Source organism: Corythoichthys intestinalis, chromosome 20, assembly GCF_030265065.1.
Source record: "Corythoichthys intestinalis isolate RoL2023-P3 chromosome 20, ASM3026506v1, whole genome shotgun sequence".
Taxonomy (NCBI): domain Eukaryota; kingdom Metazoa; phylum Chordata; class Actinopteri; order Syngnathiformes; family Syngnathidae; genus Corythoichthys; species Corythoichthys intestinalis.
The window spans coordinates 37,054,596-37,080,472 of record NC_080414.1 but is presented as its reverse complement, the minus strand read 5'-3'; the positions used below and the strand labels follow the sequence as shown (position 1 = coordinate 37,080,472).

At 38.6% G+C, this 25,877-nt stretch overlaps 1 protein-coding gene across 1 annotated transcript in view; it reads left to right on the top strand.

Annotated features, from left to right (window-relative positions):
* stau2 (staufen double-stranded RNA binding protein 2) overlaps positions 1 to 25,877 on the top strand; it is a 277,129-nt gene that overhangs the window by 18,999 nt on the left and 232,253 nt on the right. The window contains exons 4-5 of the mRNA XM_057824591.1: positions 2,572 to 2,731; positions 5,778 to 5,913. Coding sequence (XP_057680574.1) covers positions 2,572 to 2,731; positions 5,778 to 5,913 — 296 coding nt within the window. The remainder of the gene's footprint in view (positions 1 to 2,571; positions 2,732 to 5,777; positions 5,914 to 25,877) is intronic.

Sequence of the window (25,877 nt, the reverse complement as noted above, 5' to 3'; positions counted from 1 at the left end):
GACTGTTGAAATTATGAATTAAAAAAAATAATAAAGCAAATGTGACACACAGAAGGACTTGCTAAAATTTGTTTAAATATATTGTTCTATGTAAACCAGCCAAGGTAGTCCCCCGCATTTTTACCACACCAAATCTGGCCCCCTTTGCAAAAGGTTTGGACACACCTGTTTAACTGATGATCGGTAGACGAGGCCAGCTTCTTTCACTTGGTGCCAGCTAAATATTATTCAAAATGTAATGATGGTGGAAGAAATAAGCATCTTGAATTTGAAACTGTATGTTGTCGGCGATTAGCCTCGCAATGATCTTAATTGTGGTTGTCAGCCCAAAACCCTCTAAATATATATTAAATGCATCTTACCAGATATAAAATGACTACTACATAATCTGTGGTAATCGTTTGGAGCCCAGTTTTCTCGTCATATTGCAGCAGTCCATCTCGCTCTCCTCTCCGGGTCTCTCGGAATACGGTAGAACTTCAATTCTCTCCGTCTATCTTCTCTGTTATTGCAACCAACTGCCACACACGCCTTCACCATTTTGATTATTAATGTTAACGAGCAGAAAAACACGCCATAATAGGAGGAATTTACGTAGCGGTAATGCGTCAACACGACGAGTAGACGGACAATATGGCGCGGAGGCGTGGTTGTGACGTCATGTGAATAGGGTCTATATTGCTATAGTGATATGAAAAAGGATCTGAACGTTTTGGAATTTGTCACATTTCTGCGTAAAATCACCATCAAATCTGATCTGATCAAAATCACACAGATGAAAAACTGTCTGCTTTAACCAAAACAACCAAAACATTTATAGGTTTTCATGTTTTAAACAGGATAGCATGCAAACAATGACAGAAGGGGGGGAAAATAAGTGAACCCTCTGCCTAAGGAGTCTTAATGAGCAATTGAAACCAATTTTTACCTAACAATTTAAGTCAGTTGCGTGCCCAATCACTGATGAGTGGTTTAAAGCTGCCCTGCCCACTATAAAACACACACCTGGTAAGAATTGTCTTGATGAGAAGCATTGTCTGATGTGCATCATGGCTCGGTCAAAAGAGAAGTCTGAAGACCTGCGATCAAGGGTTATTGATTTGTATAAAGCTGGGAAAGGATACAAAACCATCTCTACAAGTCTGGATGTTCATCAATTGACACTCAGAGAAGTTGGCTAGAAATGGTGAGAGTTTGGCACTGTTGCTTCTCTCCCAAGGAGTGGCCGTCCACCAAAGATGACGCCAAGAGTTCAGCGCAGAATACTCAGAGAGGTAAAAAAAGAACCCGACAGTGTCTGCTAAAGACTTACAGAAATTACTGGCACAGTCCAATATCTCTGTGCACACATCAGCTATATGTAAAACTATGGTCAAGAATGGTGTTAATGGGAGGACTCCATGGAGGAAGCCACTGCTGTCTAAAAAAAACATTGTTGCTCTTTTAATGTTCGCAAAAAGGCACTTGGACACTCCAGAGAAGTTTTGGCAAAATATTTTGTGGACTGATGAAACCAAAGTTGAATTATTTGGAAGTAACACACAACGTCATGTGTGGAGGAAAAATGGAACAGCTCACCAACATCAACACCTCATCCCCACCGTGAAGCATGGTGGAGGGAGCATCATGATTTGGGGGTGTTTTGCTGCCTCAGGGCCTGGACAACTTGCAATCATTCATGGAAGAATGAATTCAGAAGTTTATCAGGATGTTTTGCAGGAAAAGCTGAGGCAGTCTGTCAGACAGTTGCAGCTAAAAAGAGGATGGATGCTGCAACAAGATAATGATCCAAAATACAGAGGTAAATCAACTTCAGAATGGTTTCAGAAGAACAGGATACACATTCCGGAGTGGCCAAGTCAAAGTCCTGACTTGAACCCCGTGGAGATGCTGTGGCATGACCTAAAGACAGCGCTTCATGCCAGACATCCCAGGAATTTGACTGAACAACAGCAGTTTTGTATAGAAGAATGGGCCAAGATTAGCCCTGATCAATGTGCCAGACTGATCTGCAGCTATAGGAAGCGCCTGGTTAAAGTTACTCCTGCCAAAGGAGAGGGGGGGGGCTCATAATATTAAATGTGATTGTTCACTTACTTATTTTCCCCCCTTCTGTCATTTTTGCATACTATCCTCATTAAAATATGAAAACCTCTAGATGTTTGGGTGGTTTTAGTTAAAGCAGACAATTTTTTCATCTGTATGATTTTGACAAAGATCAGATCACATTTGATGGTGATTTTGTGCAGAAATGTGAGAAATTTCAAAATGTTCAGATACGCCTCCATACCACTGTATAACCGACACTATGGCGCACTGTTGTCTCTTCAGACGAAAATTAGCATATGTCTCTGTATGTTTTCTTTGTATCCCAACACGTGTATTAAGCTCGTTATCGTCTTGGCATGATGAATATTTTCGTTATCATCAATTGGTTTATTTATTCTCACGAGCTAACAATGCTAATTTAACAGCTTTCTGAGCTATATTTCTTCAACACAATCAATGACATTTTTCTTTGCGAAGTTCACGGTAAATGAATAACCTTGCTTCCGGGTGTCGCTGTTGCAGCTCTTCACGGTGCAGTTAACTCTTGGGGAGCAAGTCTGGGAGGCAGAGGGTTCCAGCATTAAAAAGGCCCAGCATTCCACAGCCTCCAAAGCTCTGGAGGAGAGTTCCCTTCCCAGGCCAATTGCCCGTTCACCTAAAGTGGACATTAACAGCAATCCAGGTACTGTAAGCCGAATTTGTGTGTTTTTGAAGGGCTACATAAATCAATCACTTTGTAACAAAAATTTTAAGATGGATACAATCTGCAGTGTATATACTCTATTCATCTTGGATATGGCTTACCATCACAAGGGTGCTCGAGACTATTCCAGCTAGCTATGAGCAGAAGGCTGGGTATCAAATGAACTGGTTGCAAGCCACAGATATACAGTATATAAATAGGTGTGATTGATAAAACTGATATTATAAATTATAAATTAGAAAAAAAAAAACAATAATTACCTGCGACTTAAAGGATTAATTTGGTCTAGTGCTACCAAACCAACGAACATAGCACTTCTTTTTATGATTTTACACATTCAGCAAGTACAGTACAGGTAGTCCCCGGCTTACGAACGAGTTCCGTTCCTATGCTTGGGACGTAACCCGAATTTCCGCGTTAATTCGGAAAATAGCCCTTTAAATACCCTTTAATCTCAAAATAAGTATCCAAAAACTCCAAAAGTATCGTGTTTTGTTTAATGATGGAGGATACACTGCCCTCTGGGTGGTGGCAGCGTTGGGTCTGGCTGGACTGTCACCTTGTATGACTGAGAAACAGACTCAGACGTCTGACATTGATAAAGGATCGCTGCGCTCTGGTTTAGCCCACATAAGGCTGTAAGTTGTTTCAGCTAATATGTTTCTGTATGAATTTTAGTGGTGCAACGGATCATGACTGGTCCGATTCGGCACACATGTGACCGGCGGATTGTTTTCTGAGAAAAAAAAAAAAGTGCTCTGGCAGCACACACTTGTGTAGAGCGGAGAAAGAGGGGAGCAGAATGCACAGCGCAGACATGGCAAGCGGAGGAAAGGAGGAGCTTGAACGCCCCGCTACACTTAAATCCCCTGTATGGGTGCATTTTGGTTTCCCTGTCAAGTATGATGACAAAGGAAAAAGTTCAGTGGACAAGATCGCGACAGTGTGTACGCATTGTGACAGCATATGAAAGCAGAAACACATCCAGTATGTTCACATATTTGAAGCGACATCTCCCGGGTGTTTTACTGACCGAAGATAAAACAAAAACTGTCAAACAACCGCTCATCACCTTCCTGCACAATCCGACCAGGCTAAAGCCATCACTAAAGCTATCGGTGTGTTTATAGCTGCACACATGAGACCATATTCAGTTGAGCAAAACGAGGGCTTTATATACATGTTAAAAGTGCTTGAGCCACGCTACGACATCCCATCGCGCACACACTTTAGTGAAAAGATTGTGCCAAATCTCTACGAGGGAGAAAAGAAAAACGTTGTGAATTAACTATACCGGGCGTCAAGTGTTGCGCTCACGACGGACGGGTGGACGTCCAAGGGAACGGAGAGTTGTGTCAGTACCATCTAAGAGGGTGTTTTTTGTTAAAAAAAAGATATTATGCCTTGTGCACTACTTTTATATATTCTAATTTAATAATTTCAGTTTTCAATACACAAAATTATTCTTTTTTTTTTTTTTTTTTTTGCTTTTCGCTGATCCGAAAAATCATCCGATCCGTGACTCTTGATCCGAGGAACGATCCGATCCGTGAGTTTTGTGATCTGTTGCACCCCTAATGAATTTGCACTTAAGTTTACAGCTACAGTTTGTGGAGTTACATGTGAGCAATTGGCTATCAGAATTGTAAATACGTTAGCATTCGTAGCATTTAATCTAGCAGTCTTTTGTTTGGAAATTAGGCTAATTTTATATCTTAAATTTACATATTGATCAGTCTAGATGGGCGTTTGAAAACCAATTGTTTTGTGTCGTGTTTTATTGTTAAAATACGTGTTGTTTTGAACATAAGTTTACATATGTGCGTTGCAGCTTTACAAATTGTCAAAAGGAAGTAAAAAGCTTCAAAAAGCACAATTTCAGTGTTTGCTGTCTGTCAAGCTGAACAACTTCACGTTTAGTGAGGACAGAGCATGTCATATTAATAAAGTAAAAGATAAAGAACTCTGAGGTATAATAAAAAAAAAAAAGACTGGAGACAAAATGGCGGCCGAGACTCCGGCATCGTAAAGTCGAAATTGTGTGAGTACGTCGTAACCCGGGGACTACCAGTACATTATTTTCAAATAATTAAAAGCACCAGGACATCACGAAAAGATGTAAACAAGTGAGCGTTTAAGAGGATGGTAAAGATGGCGGATGCTAATGCTAACGCAAATGCTACACTAAAGCTACGAGTTACGATTAGAGTGTAAGGATCACTCAATGAACACCTTTAAAAGGCTAAACAAACATTGCATATTTTCTCATGCAAGATAAAAAAAAGTCTGAAGCTTTCTGTGGCAGCCTGCCTTCAAGCTGCTGCAGGGTCCTTCCGGGGTTCTACCTTCAGTCAGCGGCGGCCACAGTTGCCCGCACAGATGCCTGATCAAAATCATTTTTTATCGGCCAATTTTTTTTTGTTATTCGGCTGATATTGGAAAAAAGTCAATTTATCGTTCGGCCGTTATATCCGTCGATATCTAACACTAATGCATTTATGTATAATAAATGTAACATGAACAAAATTAAGTCAAATTGTTGAATTAGTAATTATAGAACAATACAAGAATATATATATGTGTGTATTTTACTGGGTTAATTTATTGTAATTTTCAGACTATAAGATGCTACTACTCCCCCCTGCTTTGAAATTTGTAGTTTATAGTCCAGTGCGCCCTATTTATGGATTTTTGCTAGGTGATGAGCAACATGTCATTTGGTGTATCTCTTCCATAATACAATGTGGAAGCCTGCAGTTTATAGTCCAGTTTATGCATGAAAAATACAGTTTTCTGGTCAAATTTGGTGGATGCAGTTTATAATCAGGTGCGGCTTGTATTTAAATTTACAATTTGACACCAGTATTTATAATTGGTCAAATATATCTTAAAAATGATTGAATTCCTGATATTGTAAAATTACAGCTGGTAATATTCCTTTTTGTTGTCGTTGGTTGGGTTGAATCATTCATTATTCATCATACAAAATTTGTTCATATTGTTTTACATTTACGTACTCAAACAGGCAGTATAACACCAACGGTGGAGCTCAACGGTTTGGCAATGAAGAGAGGTGAGCCGGCCATCTATAGGCCTTTGGATCCCAAGCCCATGCCCAACTACAGAGCTTGCTACAACTTCAGAGGCATATTTAACCAAAGGTGAGCTAATTTGCATCATTTTACGGAAAATACGGTATTTGATTTCATCACCTTTGCTCTCTAACCGGAGCCCCTCTAGTGGTCAACACATCTGAGCCACCTTGTCACAAGTAGCACTTCCACACTTTATTATTTCTCCAATATTTTATTCATGTTTGTGATGTTAAATTAATATTATCTTGCACAAATTTATTGTTGTGCACTTTCAACTGGTTTGATAGCGTTAATAAATGTAACATTTAGCAAATACTGTGTTTTGCTTGTTGGGTTGTGCTGAGTGTACTTCATGGCTGTATTTTGCAGGTCAACCATTGTTGTTTTTTTGCGATTTTTTTTTGTTTTTTTTGGGGGTGGGGTGGGGTGGGGGGGGGCAAAGGCTCTTGTCGCCCAGGGCACTATGTATGCTAGGAGTGCCACTGATTGTATTCATATACGTAATACCGTTTAATTTAACCGTTAATTTAATGCTACTCTCAGGGTTAACCAGTTTGCATTATTTTATTGCAATGTTTTCCCTTATTCAGATTTGTTTCAAGACTACAGTTACAGTTAGACCTCATTTTGATGGTTAATGCAGTTATTGCAATTTTGGTGTTTTATCACAATAGATTGCTTTATTTACATTTCAAAAACCAGAAGCCATTCGTTTACGAATGTGATTGCACTTTAGTTTACATATTTGAATGTTCAGATATTAAGATTTGAATGAGGCAAAATAACATGCTTTTTCTCTCAAACATATTGTTATAATCATTTGTTTCAGATGTACTGTAATTATTTTCTGTGCAAAAATTAATTTGGTGTTCAAAAAGTCTTTTTTTTCAAACTTGAGTCTTGAAAAAGAGGGGGTCCTCTTATAATCATGGCCGTCTTATATTCGGGCTAATACGGTATATTCCCTTGCCTAACAGCGTTTTCCACCTACAAACAAACAAACAACCTGTGACACTTGCATTTATGTGTTGACATAATTGTGCCATCTACACGTACTGATTAGCAACAGGCTAACAGCCACAGCAGTAGAGTAGTTGTAGTAAATATATTAAAGATCCTCATAATTACAATCATCATTGTAATATCAATATAAAAGCCAACAAGTCGTTTCATGCGCAAGATTATAGCTTTAGTATTTTTTGAGCACCGGACACATGAAAATGCAGGGATAGGAAGAACATACCTTCCATAACACAGCGACAACTTGGCTATCAAAACACCCGGTCTTTGTGGTGGCACGAGCTTGGTTCCACATCTGCCTTCAAGAACATGTTGTCTTCCCCTGGCGTGATGATAGCAGATGAATTTGGTATTTCCAAATGGTCTTTTTTAAGGAATTTTAATGAGTAATGCTACTCCAGCTCCACTGTTATTTTGGATGGAGAAATTCTAAAAACAGAAGTTGCATGCAGACATGCGGAAGTAAAACGGATGTACCTCGGACACTTGCCCATCGTCCTGGGATGGGACTATTCGTGATGGCGATGTTTAAATTACATATTGTGCAGGCCTAGCGGGGACGCACATGGCGTGTGTTTGCCCTGAGTGATCAACCCGAACTTTCTCTATTGAAGGTAAGAAAAAGGGCTTTTTTTGTGGAATATTTAGTTAAATGTCAGGGCTCTGTCTACTCATCAGGGCATTGATGAGGCATGCATACCAGAGTAGAAAATTATTTTGAATTAACACTAATTCTATATAATCCTAGTTTAAACAGAATATTACCTACCACCCAAAGACTGTCTGCAATTAAGTGACTTCTCCTCCTCCAGATGGCAGTGTTTCCTCACTTTTAAAAGCTTCTTGACCGTTGGTGAGCTGACCACCCGTTTTATAACATCCAATCCTGAAATGTAATTTAGGTAGACACAAAGATGTCAGCAACAGAGGAATCTTAAAGTTTCCTAGTTTTATAATTACTGAGTGGAGCAAAGATGGGTGTTGTCATGTTATTTGTTGTTGAACAAGAAGTTTGAAAACAAAACTCCTGTGGTTGGTACTTTGGAATTTATTTTTAAAATGTCCCAAGAATAAAGAGAGATTGAGTGGCATTGTTAGTTCAGTTAGTCTAGCCGGCAGGCGGTCTGGCATCTGCCTGCATGCCTGACATCTTCTAATTCATCCACTACAGTAGAGTAACAAACAAAGCGAAAGACAAATGAGGTTGTGGTGAAAATGTGTTTGCCAGTGTTTTGCCTGTCAGTGTCACAGTGATGAGTTTCAATGCGGCGTGCCTCCTGGTCTGTTTGCTTCCCTCTTGCCACTTTTTAAGTGAGGCCGAGTGCTTCTGAGGAGACACGCGCAGGCTTGAAAAGATGAACATCCATTACCACAAGGTCATTCATGTTTTCACGAGGTCTCTTTCTTTCACAAGGATTAATGAAAGCGAGACCTCGTGAATATGAATTCTCTTCTTCCGATGACAGACTTGTGGCAGAGTGACAGGCCATAGCGGCAATCGGTCATCGTAATGATGCCACGGTGAAACGAAGGTTTCCGTACGCCCATGTCCTTACCTATTATGATGAATAAGAGTGATCTGGAATCATGTTGATGGAAAATCTTCCCATTAAAAGGGCAGTCTGGCTCTGATCCATCAGTGCTTTAATCACCGCTAGGACCCATATTGATTCATTCAGAAAGTGCTTTAATGAGAAAATATGGCGATAATATGTAATGAGCATTTATCAGCGTCTTCATGAATCTTGTTTATGGCGAAGGGCCTGTGAATCATTTCTGACCGTCCGAGTCCATTTTTCAGTGGACAATTGCTCTTTTGCGGTGTCGTAACCGTCCCATTGTTCATTCTCAAATACGCCATTGGAGAAAGTGTTGACGCTTTCAAGTGAGTCAACCAGTGTAAGAATTCGGTCTAAATTAATCATGAGAGATCTATCTAAAAATGCGTTACGCCAACATTTTCTTATGAATCATTTAGGAAACTCATCTTATCTTTTTTTTTTTTTTTTTTTTTTTTTTTACACCTAATTCTTCTGAGTCAACCAAGGCCAGAGTAATTGTTTCCCAAATGAAAATTTAACATTTTAACCATTATTAATGATTAATTTTTGTTCGACAATTTTTTTTTTCATCCCGATGGCGAGACCATAACGAGCTAAAAACGGCCCTTGGGAGACTAAAACATGACGAGACCAATGCCAGCTTTTGTGTGACGAGATGACAACTGGACTGAAATGCGACCTTTCTGTCATATGTTCACAATGTTTGACATTTTCTTACTGTAGGTGTAGTTAGTCAGCTTGCGTTGTAGAAGTGTTTGCGTCATGACCAGTGGTGGATGAAGTACTCACTTAAGTAAAAGTACAGATACAGGTGCAAAAAATGACATGGGGCTTATGGATTGCGCCGCAGGCATGAAAACAAAACTATTAATTCACAATATGAAAACAAACTAAAGTAACGTTTAGGGCGGGCGACAATTTGACGTGTAGTGGAGTAAAAAGTACAGATACTGTTTGTAAAATGTAGTGAAATAATAGTAAAAAGTACCACTTCATATTTGTACTCAACTTAGTACAGATACACAAAAATGTATTTAAGTACAGTATTAATAGGCATGTGCCTGTATGAGATTTTGACTGTATGATAACCTTGAGCCAAAATATCAGTTTCACGGTATCATAGTACTGTATTGCAATTACAGCTTTAAAATGTGTTACTTCGAGATATCTGGGTTTAAAAAAGACTTATTTTTCAAGACATCAGCAAATTGGAACATAAATATAATGGTAAGTTAAAAAAAAGTGAAATATTCTAAATAAAATTAAAATAAATGCAACCCTTTAGAGGAGCCTAAATCCACAGCAACAGCTCAACATTATTACCATCAGAACAAAATAATTGAATTATTTGCCATAAAAAGCATGTGTGTATGACTCGTATCATGTTTACATTATACACCAGAGGTTGCGCTAGACTTTTTCGTTGTCTGTCATTTTGACTGACAGGGTCATAAAAATCCGGTCATAATCTATTTTTACCAGTCACTTACATTTTTAAAATGACTATATCTTGATGCATAATATAAAGTAACTAACATTAGTGCACTCATGGATTACAGTAAGCAGGCCAGTGCTGTGTTTCCATATATATTTTTATTATATTATGTATATACAGGATATATATATATTTTTCCCCCCAAGTGGGACCTTCCATGATCCTAATACATTTAATAATAATAAAATTATGATTACTAAATAAAAATGCACGTTGATACGACGCACATAAAGGCAACTTCAATTTTTAAAAAAAATCGTTAGAAAGTTGTATGGACTTACAATCCGCTAGCTTGTTGTTTCCTGTTGTCTTCCGAAATACACCTGGGTGACGGCGCGTCAATTGTTCGTTCATAGCCGACGTGCTACCGTGGTATGCGAGCTCATCTTAGCAAAAAGAGTACACACAGTGGTGGCACCCTCCATATTTTCCTTGAAATAATTTCAGGCTCTGGCTAGTCTGGTCTGCTTTTTTGGCTTTATGCTGCTTTCACCGTGTTACCAATTCTGCCCTTCTTAGTAATTGGCGGTGTTTTCAACCGCTCGCCGCAGTGAGGAGTGAACCGGTGTTCTGTCAAAATTTGCTCCCTTGTAAAATTTTGCTCCCGCAAGGTAGCAATTTTTGATGGGTTGCAAAATTTGTCAGAACACCGGCGATTCATTTGATTCGTTGTCATCCTTAATCTTCCACTTCACCAGTCCCTCTTTTTTCACCTCTTTTATCAACACCATCGTCGTTTTGGGGCTTTTTGAAGAAACTTCGGACACTCAGTTGCCTTGACATTTTTCCGAGCAATGCCAACGACGTCATGCATCAAGAGAGACAATAGCTAATTAATATGCTCACTTGCCACCCTGTGGTCTGGGGTGTGAATTGCAATCTGTCAAAATGACAGATGGACTTCAGTTTTTTCCGTCACCGTTTTAAAAAACCGGTCAACGACGGAAAATATTCGGTTAACGCGACCCCTGATATATATATTATGGCTGTCAAAATTATCGCGTTAACGGGCGGTAATTAATTTTTTAAATTAATCACGTTAAAATATTTGACGCAATTAACCCACATGGCCCGCTCAGAATAAAATGACAGAAGTGTAATGTCCGCTTGTTACTTGTTTTTTGTTATTTGGCGCCCTCTGCTGGCGCTTGGGTCCAAATGATTTTATGGGTTTGGGGAGTGAGCATGGTGTAATGACATGAACAATGGCGAGCTCCTAGTTTATTTTTTGATTGAAAATTTTACAAATTTTAATAAAACGAAAACATTAAGAGGGGTTTTAATATAAAATTTCTATAACTTGTACTAACATTTATCCTTTAAGAACTACAAGTCATTCATGGATCGCTTTAAGAGAATGTTAATAATGTTAATGCCATCTTGTTGATTTATGGTTATAATAAACAAATACAGTACTTATGTACGGTATGTTGAATGTATATATCAGTCTTGTGTCTTATCTTTTCATTCCAACAATAATTTACAGAAAAATATGGCATATTTTATGGATGGTTTGAATTGCGATTAATTACGATTAATTAATTTTTAAGCTGTAATTAACTCGATTAAAAATTTTAATCGTTTGACCACCCTAATACATATACATATATATTCATATATATATATATATATATATATATATATATATATATATATATATATATATATATGTATATATATATATATATATATATATATATATATATATGTATATATCAGAGGTTGCGCTAGACTTTTTCGTTGTCTGTCATTTTGACTGACAGGGTCATAAAAATCCGGTCATAATCTATTTTTACCCGTCACTTAAATTTTTTAAATGATGATAATGACATTGTGGTGACCCTTTGTTTGGCATAGTTCACCTTCCGTACTTGTGTGTCCATTTGGCCAAGCGCGTTAGCGGCTACGACACAGTCACGTGACAGAGACACTTAAGAGCCGCGCGCGTTCCGGCTTGAATAGAGAGTTCACAGAGAGCAGCAGAGCTACAGCGGCTGGACACAGCAATTCGAGCTAACAAGACTCTTAACATTGCATACCGCTTCAACATATTCAATAGTATTTAGTTTTCATTCATTTTAAATTAATATTCTGTCCGAACAAGCTTAACTCATTTGCTCCCAGAAACATATAAATACGTTTATTTTAAATGCTTCACTGTCCCAAAAACGTATTTATACGTCTTTTGCGTTTTTTTGTACAAGAAGCATCAAGAGCTTCCGATCTATCTCCGAAACAAAAAACAAGCCTCAAAACCAATTTTAAAGCAATAAAACTGGCCACTGGAGGGCAGTAACACATTTGTTAAGACCCCACAACCCAATTCAAACAGTACAACTTTATTAGGGAAGTTAGCAGAGCCCCTCCGCAGCTTGCTGCTCAGGTTCACCGCACGCTCGAGTGTCCTGCACGGAAACGCGCACGGCCAAACCAGTTCCCCCCCAGGAACATAAGTTCCCCAGACGAACGAGAAAGTGGTCACCACAAAAAAAAAGACTAAAAAAAAAATCCATCTTTACGAGACAGTCGGCAATGAAGGAAAAGTTTAACCGCTGTCGCAGCCACCAAACATCTCTCAGTTAGGTAAGTGTGAATAAATTGTTACTTTGCTATCAAAAACTCTATTTGGCTGGTTGTTCATGTTATTTTGTAAAAAGAAAACATTATTCAGAAGTTTGGGATGTCACTGAAGCAAAAAATAGCCGTGTTAAAGTCAAAGTTATGTTTGAAATTTTTGCGTTTACAAAAAGCTAATTTTCTCGGGTTTTTCATCAGAAATTGGAAAATTGCCCAAACTAAGCTATTTTCTAATGCTGATTTCTAAAGAATGGAAAAAGATAGGAACTTACTTTTTTTTCTGCTGAAAGAAGAGAGTCCAATCTTTCTTTTGGTGGGTTCCATGTTTATATAGCAATAGAACAGAATTTTCTGTGGGCCTTGCAAAATCAGTCAAAATCCAGTGAATTGGCCGGGAGCGAAGGGCCTTGCTCCAGTGAAAATGGCTGGGAGTGAATGAGTTAACAGAAAATCCACACCGTGCCATCATCACACATCAAGCAGATGAGGTTACATATGGAACAATGAAATTAACAGTTCACCTGCTGTGGCCTGAAGGGAGTCTTCCTCCTGGTGCGCATGGACTTGAATTGCGTGCCCGCTTGTGCAGTCCCTGTTTTTTCACCTCTTTTATCAACACCATCGTTGTTTTGGGGCTTTTTGGAGAAACTTCGGACACTCAGTTGCCTTGACATTTTTCAGAGTAAGGCCAACGACGTCATACATCAAGAGAGACAATCGCTAATTAATATGCTCACTCGCCACCCTGTGGTCTAGGGTGTGAATTGCAACCTGTCAAAATGACAGATGGACTTCAGTTTTTTCCGTCACCGTTTTAAAAAAATCGGTCAACGACGGAAAATATTCGGTTAACGCGACCCCTGTTATACACACTCTTTCGCAACACAGAGTTGCCAGAGAGAGGGAAAAAAACACCGCTAGACACACTAAACACGCTGGATTTAACTCTCGTAGTTGGTGGGAAACATTCATGACAGTGTTTACTAACCTTTCATTTTATATGAATGCAAAATCATATTGGAGGTATTGACTCTTCGACAGCCACCTTCCGCAAACGTGTTTTACATGTCGGTTGGCCCTCCTCCTCTAAGCCGCGGTGGTCTGTCACTTTTCTGTAGCCGAAGTATTCCCATACCATCGATTTAGTTTTCTCCGATGGGGGAAAAAGTTCAGGAGTTTCACCCCCTCCAGCCATCGTGTAGCACAGCTGGCTCACTGACACTGAGCAACAACCGGTGGGGGAGGGTTGAGACTTGCAGCTGCATTTATGAGACATAAAAAATAGGGACGGTATGACAGAATTTTTTTGCGGTTTTTAAACCGTGATGTTTTCAAAACCATGCTATACCTTGAAACCAGTAATCGGCACATGTTTAAAGTAAAGTAACAAAGTACTTCCTTACATTCCACCACTGGTCATGAAACTCATGTGACATGTGCTGTGCAGTGTTGTTTTTGTCAACGGTGATTATAACCAAAATGTTTCGTCAATGAACACTTTTTTTCCATTGAAGATGGTCATCTCCTTGTACACTTACAGTTATGTGCTCATCTGTCAGTGTTCATTCGAAATTGTTGGAAACCTTTTATTTATTTATGGCCTCAAACTTTTGTTTGAGTGTACAGTTGAAAACATTTTGAGTAATTGTTGACTAAAACTAGAATGGAGACACATTTTCAAATTGCTAAAATATGACTAAGTATTTTCATTCAAAAGACTAAGATGAAAAGTAAAAGGGCTTCCAAAAACTACACTGGTTCTATGGCCTCCTCCCATCCTTACTGGTGTTTTGGATGTTCAAGCTAGGCTGCGTTCTAGGCTTGCTTTTTTTTAAAACGCATGGTAAGGTTTGTTCTCTTATCTTGGCAAGAGAGAATATGCAATGTTGCTTTAGCCTTTAAAGGTCTGTGAAGTGATCATCACGCACTAAATGTAACTCATAGCATTAGCATTAACTTTAGCGTATCGAACGTCTTCTTAAACTGTTGTTTTGGTTCTGCTACGACTTACAGTAGTTGTGCTCCGTTCTTCCGGTTGCAATTCAAACCATTGGAAAACCCTCACAAAGTTGGCATTGTCCTTGTACAGTAATGATACAATATGTTATTGATTGTTAATGTGCATTTGAAAAGCTTTATTTAATTTTTTAAAAAAAATTGCACTAAAACCAATGCGTTTTTACGGACAAAAACATTGTGAGTTTTCGTCGACAAAGACTAACCAATTTTGAAATCACTGTATTATGATTAGGAATAATTAGTATTTCTGTCCAAAAGACTAAGGGGAAAATTAAAAGGGCTGCCCAAAAGAGCACTGATTTTACCCTGAAATGCAAAAATGGCCCCAACAAGTTCGGTCCCCTGGAAGTCCATACTCCGTCCTTGGTGAGTGACCCCACCCCAATTTTACATCTTTTGCACTTTTCCCCAATAGGTGTTCTGTCAGAATTTGGACTTGGGACAGGACCTCCAATCCCCCATAGGAGCGATGCTGACCACCCACCCTCTCCCGCACCTAATTTGGTTATGTCAGTAACATTTTGTCAGCTGGAGGAATGAATGTCTAGGGGTTCTCTGTCTGGTGATATTTCCTGAAGTACTGGGGTGGGGTGGCGGAGGAAAAAAAAGTTTTTTTTTTGAATGCAGAAATGTAGGTAAAGCCAGTTTTCTCTGCTGACATTTTAAATTCCCCAAACCTTAAATTGTGCTAGCATTTCTGGACAAAATGCATTATATCAGTTCAATGCCTTTACAAGGCTTATTTTTTTACTTAGATATATGGTCATATCCTGAATTATGATTGAATGGAACAATAATTGTATAGTATTTTCATTTAAATTCCAAGCATTAAAATAGACCTATGGTTATTACTAGTTTTATCCAATCAACAGTTTAAAATACGTTGTTAATCATCTTAAAAATAAGAAAATTAATAAAAGTAGAAAAATAGAAAATTTAATCTTGCTATGAAACACTACAACGACTGTTAAAAAGATAGAAGACCATATATTGGACACAATTCCATCTGAAAAAGTGACAGAAAAAGCATAATAATGAAATTGGATCGTAAATTAGTCTTCCTTTCTCAGCTGCCTTGGCACCGCCCACAAAAAACCTCTCCAAACAGAAGATGATGACCGAGAATAAGAGGCAGATTTTTGCAGCCTGTTAGCATGCTATCCGTCGGCTTTCTATTCTCTTGACCCGCACCCCACTGTCTTAACTGATGTGTCAGATGCCACTTGTGAGGAGTTTCTCGCTTTCTTTCAAAACAAAGTCTCTTCGGTCAGGCAAAATGTCTGCAATTCGGGTATCTCATCAGATAATCTACATCCTCCAGAACTGCTCACTGTTTTTGAACAATTTGATCTCCTTTCATTGTCATCTCTGTCTGAAATAGTTAGTGGCATGAAACCCACTAACTGTCCGTTAGATATAATTCCAGCTGGGCTTCTAAAGGAAGTCTTTAGTTGCCTCGGACCAAGTCTGCTGGCTCTTCTAAATAACTCTCTCAGTACCGGTTCTGTCCCAGCTGCCTTCAAACAGGCTGTAGTCAGACCCCTTCTTAAAAAACCCCATCTCGACTCCTCCGTGCTGTCCAATTTTAGACCCGTCTCCCACTTGTCTTTCCTTTCTAAAGTTTTAGAAAAAGTTGTTTTTATTCAATTGCAAACATTTCTAGAGACAAACTCCACCCTTGACAAGTTTCAATCAGGCTTCAGGTCCAGACATAGCACTGAGTCAGCACTGTTAAAAGTGCACAACGACATTGCCCTTTCTGTAGATAATGGAAACCCAGCAATCCTTGTTTTACTAGATCTCACAGCAGCATTTGATACAGTCGACCACACAGTCCTTGTATCTCGTCTAGAACACTTTATAGGTATCCGTGGTAAAGCTCTACAGTGGTTTAAATCGTACCTGGAACATAGGACCTTCTCAGTAATGATTGGGGAATTTTCCTCCTCACAAACCTCTCTGTCTTGTGGGGTGCCACAAGGCTCCATTTTAGGGCCTGTTCTCTTTGCACTTTATCTCCTACCTTTAGGATCAGTTATAAAAAAACATAATATCTCTTTTCATTTTTATGCTGATGACCTGCAGCTGTATCTCCCCCTGAGACCCAACGAACAAACTGCTCTCACTAAATTAATGGAGTGCATATCCGATGTGAAGCAGTGGCTAGCGCAAAACTTTTTACATCTTAACGAAAGCAAAACTGAATATATTACTTTTGGCACACCTTCTATGTTAAATGCCCTTGAGCCCAACCCTGGCACTCTGGCTCCCTTTTTTAAAACACATGTTAAAAATCTCGGAGTGATCTTCGATTGCAGGCTCAACTTTGAAAAACAGATTAGTTCTGTTGTAAGAGCAAGTTTTTTCCAGCTCCGTCTCCTGGCCAAAGTGAAGCCTTTTCTTACTCGCCACGACTTGGTAAAAGCAATTCACGCTTTTATAAGCTCAAGGCTGGATTACTGCAACGCTCTTTATGTTGGTCTTCCCAAATCCTCAGTTTCTCGTCTCCAACTTGTTCAAAATGCTGCTGCTCGATTTTTAACAGATACACCTAGACGTGAACATATTACCCCCGTGCTATCATCGCTCCACTGGCTTCCAGTCCATTTTAGAATTGATTTTAAACTTTTACTGTTTGTTTTTAATTCTATTAATGGCCAGGCTCCTTCTTACTTATCAGAAATTTTAACCATCCGTAACTCTGGCAGGAGTCTTCCCAAGGTCCAAACTCAAACAGTGGGGAGACCGATCTTTTGTGGTTGCTGCACCCAGGTTATGGAATAGTCTTCCCCGGGAAATCCGCACCACTACAAATTTGGGCCTTTTTAAATCTCGTTTAAAGACACACCTTTTTAGACTCGCCTTTCCCCAAGATTAGTTTAGCCTGGTTTTATTTCTTTAGGGTTTTTAATGTTTTCGGATTTTATCTGTTTTATTGTTTTGTTTGGTGTCTGACTAATCGTGATGCGATGGTTCGTTTTTTTTCTTTTCTTTTCTTCCTAATGTCATTTTATAACACTTTCCTGCCTTTTATTTACTATGTGCCATGTTTCTCTTTGTTGTAAAGCACTTTGGGGACCTTTCGGGTTTTGTAAAGGGCTATATAAATAAATTTGATTTGATTTGATTTGATTTGAGTATGTCTTGAGTCTCTCTTGAGTCAACATGTACTAGCTGTATTGTTTTGGGTGGAATAATAATGAACGGGTAAAAAAAAAAAAAAAAAAAAAAATCATAGCCAGGTTTCACTGCCAAATTCGTTTTCTTCATGCAAAATGACATTAATTCGGTTAATTCACCATTTCATAGCATCTTAATAACGTTATATAGGTTTCCCGTGTGGTGCTGATTGTTGAATTTGCCACATACTTAAGTCGTTCTTGTCAAATCAGTGATGCCTCAAAGGTTGATGGGAAATGCGCGCTCTTTTGCTTGCTTGCAGTGTTGTTTTTGGTAGCCCTTTAAATTTTGGTGTCAGTCTTAGTCTTTTGGATGACAATACTGATTAGGCTTAGTCATATTTTAATATCTCAAAATGTGTTTGTCTTTGTCTAGTTTTTGTTGACGAAAACCCAAAGACTAATTTAAATCTAGATTTTGTCGACGTTTACTCAAAATGTTTTTGTCTGTAAAATTAAAAAAAAAAAAAAAAAAAAAAAAATTCATAAATAAATATAGGTTTCCAACTATTTCGAATTAACATTGACAGGCGAGAAGATATTGTAGCCTCTACAAGGACAACAGCAACTTGGTGATAAACACACTTAGCAATTAAACAGTACATTATTTTCAATTAGTTATAACCACCTGGACGCCACGAACTGTATGTGTTAAAAAAAAAAAAAAAAAAAAAAAAAAAAAAAGCTTAAGAGGACGCTAGTATTAGCCTAATGCCCACTGTGGCGGGGCTCTTGCACACAATGAATGGCAACCGAAATATATGAGAGTTTTCAGGTGTTTTTAATAACGACGTTCCCAACAAGAATATAGACAGTATTCTGTGACAAAGTGCAAAAGTGAGTATATATAAAAGTTAAACCAAAATTCACCATATTTACAAAAACATAACAATGACAAATAACACAGGAAGGTCTGTTACCATTTCTGCACCAATCCACGACTGCAAATTACTTAGGGAGGCAAGGTAGGTCCCTCTTTATAGTTTTCCTGGCCCCTCCCCTCAAACCAATTAACTAAAGAAGTCTGGTTATTTGTTCAACAACTCCAGTTTGTGCAACATTAGCTTCATTGTAAAATAACAAAAAACAAAAAAAAGAGAATACTGGTACTACTGCACCTAAATAACATTTGAAAAGAAAAAAAAAAATTACGTGGGTTAAAAATCCACCCCATACGGTGACGTCACACGCTGATATCCTGCCCGCAACGTGACCCATAAAACACCCCAAAATTAACAGGAAGTAACTGAAAATCAATAGGTAAATGACCTTAAATGGCCCAAAATTACCTCATTGCCTGGCATTGGCTGCCACTGACGGCGTTAGACGTTCAATCAATTGGACGTCTACTAGTGATAAACACAGAGCCGAAGGATGAAAATTGTGTTTTTCTGTTTATTAGTTGCTTGTAGAGTATCCTAGAATGATTTCCTGACCAATGTATCGATAATCGTTGTATCGCCAGATCATTATCGTGAGCTTTGCATCGCGTATCGTATCGTTTGGTACCAAGAGGTTCCCACTCCTAGTCCAGCATGTGAACAGTGGATGAATACTTGTGAAAATAATTGTTAGGAGTATGGCATCAGGTTGTTTTAGCTGCAGCCCCTGCGATGTCTAACAAGCTGAACTGGCAAATGCTATGCTAAGGCTAAGAGTTACAGTTGGTGTGTGACAATCACTTAGCACAGACCTTTAAAGGCTAGAGCAACATTATATATTCTCTCTGACCAAGATAGGGAAACAAATATTACTATGTGTGCTAAGATGCAGGCTAACTACACATTAAATGTCACATATTGTGAACATGATGGAAGCTATTGCGCATTTTCGTCTTGTTCTCGTCTCATTGGACTAAAACTGGCATTCGGCTCTTTCAGTCTCCCAAACACGTTTTTAGCTCGTTATAGTCCCGCTGTCGTTATGAAATAAGTGTTCGTAGACAAAATAGTTTAGTTTTCGTCATCGTTAACGAAAATAACACTGCTTGCTTGAGTGTGTTTGTGTTCGATTCTTATGTAAGTAACACAAAGAGCATTGCTGTTGGAAGATATATTTATCCTTGAAAAAAATCTCCCTGTCATGCCTGCAGGACTCTGACAACGACCGGCTCACAAGACATATGTTGGCAGACCTTCTTTGCCATCTATTCTATATCACGACAAGTACTTTCTTTCATTTTATGTTTCCTATCTTTTCCTTTTCCATGCTATATCTTCGGCGCTTCTTCCTTGTCACACGCTATCTTCCTCTTTATTTTTACTGCATTTAATTAGCTTAGCAGAGCATTAAGCATTGGTCCCTTGAGAAATGCTGTATAATTGGAAGGTATTATTTTATTATTCTTGCAATCTTCTATTGCCAAATCGGACATTTTGTTTGGTCTACTGAGGCTGTTCATAGAGTTGTCTCTTTCATTGTTGTCTAAACTTTAAAGTGATCAGAATTTCAAGGGAGTTGCCAAAAGCTGGAGTAAATGCTATTTTTTCATTTTTGTGAGGTTTATGTCACAACACGTGTATGATGATTACTAAATCAAAGTCATGCCATCACATATGAAATCAATTACCACGGGATATGTACCTGAATAAAGAACCATGTGTTCAAAACGTACAGAAGGGTATATACTCAAACAATATTCAAGGAGACTCAAATGTTTAGGGATCGGAATACACGTCCAAACTAAACAATTATTTGGAAAGATTTTTGCACGTTATCACTTGTGTATGTCTCTCCTTTCATGTCTTTCGAGTTAAGCTGACTAATGTTTCAAGTTCGTGTTTGTGTAAGTCGTCATGTCCAGAACTCCACCTATGACTCAGGGTTTTCAGTGTGAAACTCATGTGATGATGACAACTCGCAGAGAGTGAGAGTAAGTTTACGTCAGCTGAATTTTCTTTCGTAATGGTGTGTTACTGTATTTTTGACAGCAGACAAATGCTGAGGCCGACCTCCACGATGAAACTAAGTCCGTTCCCAGGACATCGTTCTGCTCTATTATAGCTTCAGTGAGCTTGAATCTCTTCCCAAGTCAAACAAATGTTGCCATTTGAACTTAGAATGAGTTGTGGAAAATTTGAGAGCAACATCATGGTGTGTGACAAAGTGAACTGGGACTGTCATGTCAAGCGCACCAATACGTTGGTGGCCTTCCCGTTGTTTTTAGAAGTCATGCTTCCATCCTTCACAGCATTTTTGTTTTCCTCAACGGTGACGATAACAAAAACATTTTGTTGATTAACATCTTTTTTTTTGACGATGATGAGCGAAAAACTTGTCTTGGGTGACTACAACATGACAAGACAATTGCCAGTTTTTGTCTGACGAGACAAGAATGAGACAAATATGCGAGTTTTTTCTCATATGTTCACAATGCATTATATTTGCTTATTGTAGATGTAGTTAGTCAGCCTACATCCTCGCCGTGTTTGGTTGTGTCACTCGTGTAAAGTGCTGAAGGCCTGCAATTCTTTGGGTTACCTCCTGGACAAGTCATTTCTCAACGTCAGCCACTCCTCGGAAAGTTTACCACTGCTCTATATTTTCTCTGTTTGCGAAAAATGGCTGTCACTGCGGTGTGCTGGAGTCCTCGTGTAATTAATAAGTGACGTCTTGATTGAATCGGTCTGTAGGTAATAACAGTTTGGGCACGGTCAGTGAAATGAATTGTTCAATCATGCAAAGGGGAGGCATTCTAATGCAGGGCCAGGTAACTGTGAACACTTTCTGTGTTCGTTTTATAATTACAATCACTACTTAAAATGGATTATGTCTCCATTTGGGTTATCTTTTTCTGATATGCTGTATACATTTGTTTCACCAACTTAAACATGAAATTGCACTGAATGGGGTCTAGGATGATCTGGAAATTATCCTACTGGCATTTGTGCTTTAAGCGGGGCAGTGTTGTTTTTGTCAACGATGACGATAACGAAAATATTTCGTCAATGAACTTTTTTCATGAGGATGACAAGATGATAACGGGCTGAAACCGTTTTTAGGTGACGAATGCCAGTTTTTGTCTGACGAGACAAGAACGAGATGAAAATGCTCAATAGTTTCCGTCATGTTCAGAATGTGTGACATTTTGCGTGTAGTTAGCATGCATCGTAGCAGTGTCTGGTTGTGTCACTCGTCACTTGCTGCGCCCCCCCCCCCCCATCTCCCCGACCCACTTACCCGTCTAGTCAGTCCAACTTGCACACATGGTGAGATTTGTTTTCTTATCTTGGCCAGAGAGAATAGACAATGTTGCTTTAGCCTTTCAAGGTCTGTGCTGAGTGATCATCACACACTAAATGTAACTCGTAGCATTAGCGTGGCATTCACGTTCGCGTTAGCAGTAGGTTTATGCTAACGGCGAGCATCCTTCTAAACTCTCGGGAATTTTTTTTTTTTTTACATACAGTTTGTGGCGTTAGGTAAGTATAATTTATTGAAAATAATGTACTGTTTCCCTGCTGAGTGTGTATTATCACCAAGTTGGTGCTGTAGATGTTACAATATGTGCACATCTGTCAGTGTTCAATTGAAATAGTTGGGAAGCTCTATTTATTTTTGGAGTAATTTTAAAAATTTTGCTTACGAAAACATTTGTAGTAAACGTCGAATAAAACGACACAAAATTTGTCTTGAGTTTTCGTCAACAGAAACTAGACGAAGACACATTTTGAGATGACTAACATACATATGTAAGACTAATAAGTATTATCGTCCAAAAGACTAAGATGAAAATTGAAAGGGCTGCCAAAAACAACACTGAAGCGCGGCATACTCTAGAAATAGACAAATTAACGACCGGGACGACTTTTATTCTCGTGGTAATACAAGAAAAAAAGTCAAACTATTTCCACGAGAATTTATGTCGAATTAATAGTCCGAAAATAAAAATCGTATTATTGCATTGGGTTATTGTAGCTGAATGAGCAGCTACCTACTTTACATTAAAATCAACAATATTGAAAGCCTCTTGTGTTTTGAAATCGGTTTAACAAATAACTTAATATTTTGCCTCATCTCATCTGCATCAGATTAAATCAACAGAAGAATTTATACTAATGCTTCGTCGTACATGTACGTAAAATGCGTAGCTGATTGCAGCTATATTACCCCTATGTAATAATACTTTTTTCTCGTAGCATTAATATGACTAATATCTAGTAGTCCTTTTTTTCTTTATTTTTATTGAGCCCTAATACGTACTACATTACCACAACAATGATAGTCCCTCTGCTAATGGACCCTCGTCCACTGACAACTTATATCTGTTCTAAATACTTCAGAATACTCATCTGAATTTGCTACCAGTGATATAAGCAACAAACAAATGCTATGCTAGGACGCGGCAATTCAAGTCAAACACATGCCATAAAGAACACAAGTGTTATGTCAATATTAAGGTTGTTTTCACAGGCTTAAACCAGAATTACATTCATTAACTTGAAATACCTTTCTGTGGATTTTTCTCACGGTTACGAACTCCGCACCAACGTAGTAAGGCACAAGCTTGCAACAGGAGAACCGATGTTATTTTCACAATAAAGCGTGTAAACGAACAATTTGTACTAGTATTTGAAGTGCTATTTCAGACGACTTCTGGCAAATAGTGCGTAAATAATGAGTTTTATATAGAGTATATAAAAACATTCAGACGTATTGTTTAGTTATAATGTATGTTTAAATGAATAAATGAATAAAAAACATCTGATTTGCAAGGCGTGGCGGCTTTTATTTTGGTGTGGCAGGGTGCCACAATCTTTTATATGTAGGGAAAACCCTGCATGTGCAAACTCCACACAAAGATGTCCACTCCTTTCAGATGCCCATTCACAACAAAAATGCTACCGGTATTCAGATCTAAATGTCATTGAAAATGGAAAACAAATCAGAGGAGTTAATCTTATAATGGCACCAGATTATGTTGTCTGTTTTTTTTTTTTCCTTTTGAACAATGGAAATCATTCTCCTTCTTAAATGACAATGAACATAAAACAGCAGGTCGCAGTGTAATAATTTTAACGAGGACAGCGGGGTCTGGTTTTAGAGTAATTTTCAGCCAGCCATTCTTCTCATCTAGCCAAGTTGGCACTAAAAGGGCACAAAGGTTCAGATTTTCTTGTTGTGCTATGTGGCATGAATATACAAATGGCGTAATTGTTTTTCACATGTAATGGGGGGGAAATCATATTCTGCTTTTTACGGAATGCCTGCTTTTAGTGAGCTCATCAAAATATTTCATTTTAAGGCAGCTGCTCTTACTTCCATGGTGAATTATTTAGTATATCTTTTTTTCAACATAGTAACCAAGGCATTTTTGCTTTTGGCCTCTTCCCTCTGAGTAATACTATTGTAAATTTTTCTTATTTGGATGTGATACACTGTTTGTCACCATTACTCAGCTATTACGAGAGCCCTGGGGTCATTTTATTGGAGGGGGGTCTGATTTCTCCTGAACCAACAGCCAAGCATGGAAGGAGGGGCCCCGGGACTGATTACAGTACTTACACAAGGGCACTTTAATCTCATGTTCAAAATTGAAACCACAACAAGCCAGTGGAAACAATGGATGCTCTCAGTTCTGATGCACAAATTGAAATGAGCAACAGAGCATCCCTCATGTGCGCTGTTTTGGATCTAAAATATTATTTTTCAATAGCGATGGATTAGTGAAGCTTGATGACGCAGCTGTCTGTAGGACCGTTTGAGCACGTAATTTGGCTTTCCGTCACTGATATTAGTGTTCACATACGAGTTGCAACACTGTTAATGCAAGTTGAGTTGAAAATTTTAATATACAGTGATACCTCAAGATCCTCATTTTACAAAATGTTTTTCGAAGCGCTTTGCGTCATGTTACGAAAAAATTATTAATAATATAAAAGATGGTATACACAGTCATAGCTAATTTCCGCTCGCGGCAATGATATAATGTAACTCGGTTTGACTGTAAATGTAAACACACGAAATAAACACACGACAATGCTCATGTACAGTATGTATATGTAACTTACAAGCGATGCTTTACAGTGGTGGATGAAGTACTCACTTTTTTTACTTAAGTGAAAGTACAGATACAAGTGCAAAAATAACTTGGTAAAAGTATAAGTAAGAAAAAAAATTGTGAAAGTAGAAAAGCATGTGCTTTAAAATTTACAAGTAAAAATTAAAAGTATTTTCTCCCAATACAAAAATTGAATATACTTGTACAGTCATATGAAAAAATGAGGACACCCTATTAAATATTCAGTTCTTTAAGAAATGTTCACATATCAATGCCTGACCTTGTTTTACTTTATTTATGGGAAAGAAAGTGATTTAATTGCAGGTAAACAACAAAAATTAAAATGGTTTTACTCATTAAACCAAATATATCAACAAAAATGCATATTCTAACTGCGGAAAGTTAAGGACACCCTACCCCCTAATAGCTAGTGTTACCTGCTTTAACCCCCTTAACTTCAGTGAGACGCTTTTTGTAGCCATCTACCAGTCTTTAACATCGGTCTGAAGAAATTTTCCCCCACTTCTCAACGCAGAATACTTTCAGCTGTGAGATGTTTGAGGGGTTTCTTGCATGTGCAACCCGTTTCAAGTCACCCCACAGAATCTCAGTGGGATTAAGATCTGGGCTTTGACTCGGCCATTCCAGGACTCCATTTCTACCCTTTCAGCCAGTTCTTGGTACCAAGATTGATGCAGCACTAAACTCTGCCTGCCGTGCTGTCATTGGCTGCTTGAAGCCTACAAAGGTTGATGACCTATACCTACTGAGTGGGATTGCTCCACCAAGCATCCGGATGACAGTGCGTCCCAGAAGGAAAAGCTGAGACAAGAAACTGACACCCGCCACCAACTCTACAATCATGAGCCAACAGTAAAAAGGCTAAAGTCAAGGCGTAGCTTCCTGCGCTGTGTAAAGGCTCTGATCAGAAATCCAGACAAGCAGCGTATTGCTCTGTGGACAGAACATCTTACCCAAACCCCACACACAGCGTCTTCTATCAGGCCATGCGAATCTCTTCCATCCGGTGCTAGTGAGGCATGGACTATCTGGTCTTGCCGTAACCGATTGAGAACTGCTGTCGGCCGATGCAAAACAAACCTGACAAAGTGGGGGTTTGATCAGAATGGCGTCATGTGTTGTATGTTTGGAGAGGATGAGACCATGCAACATCTCCT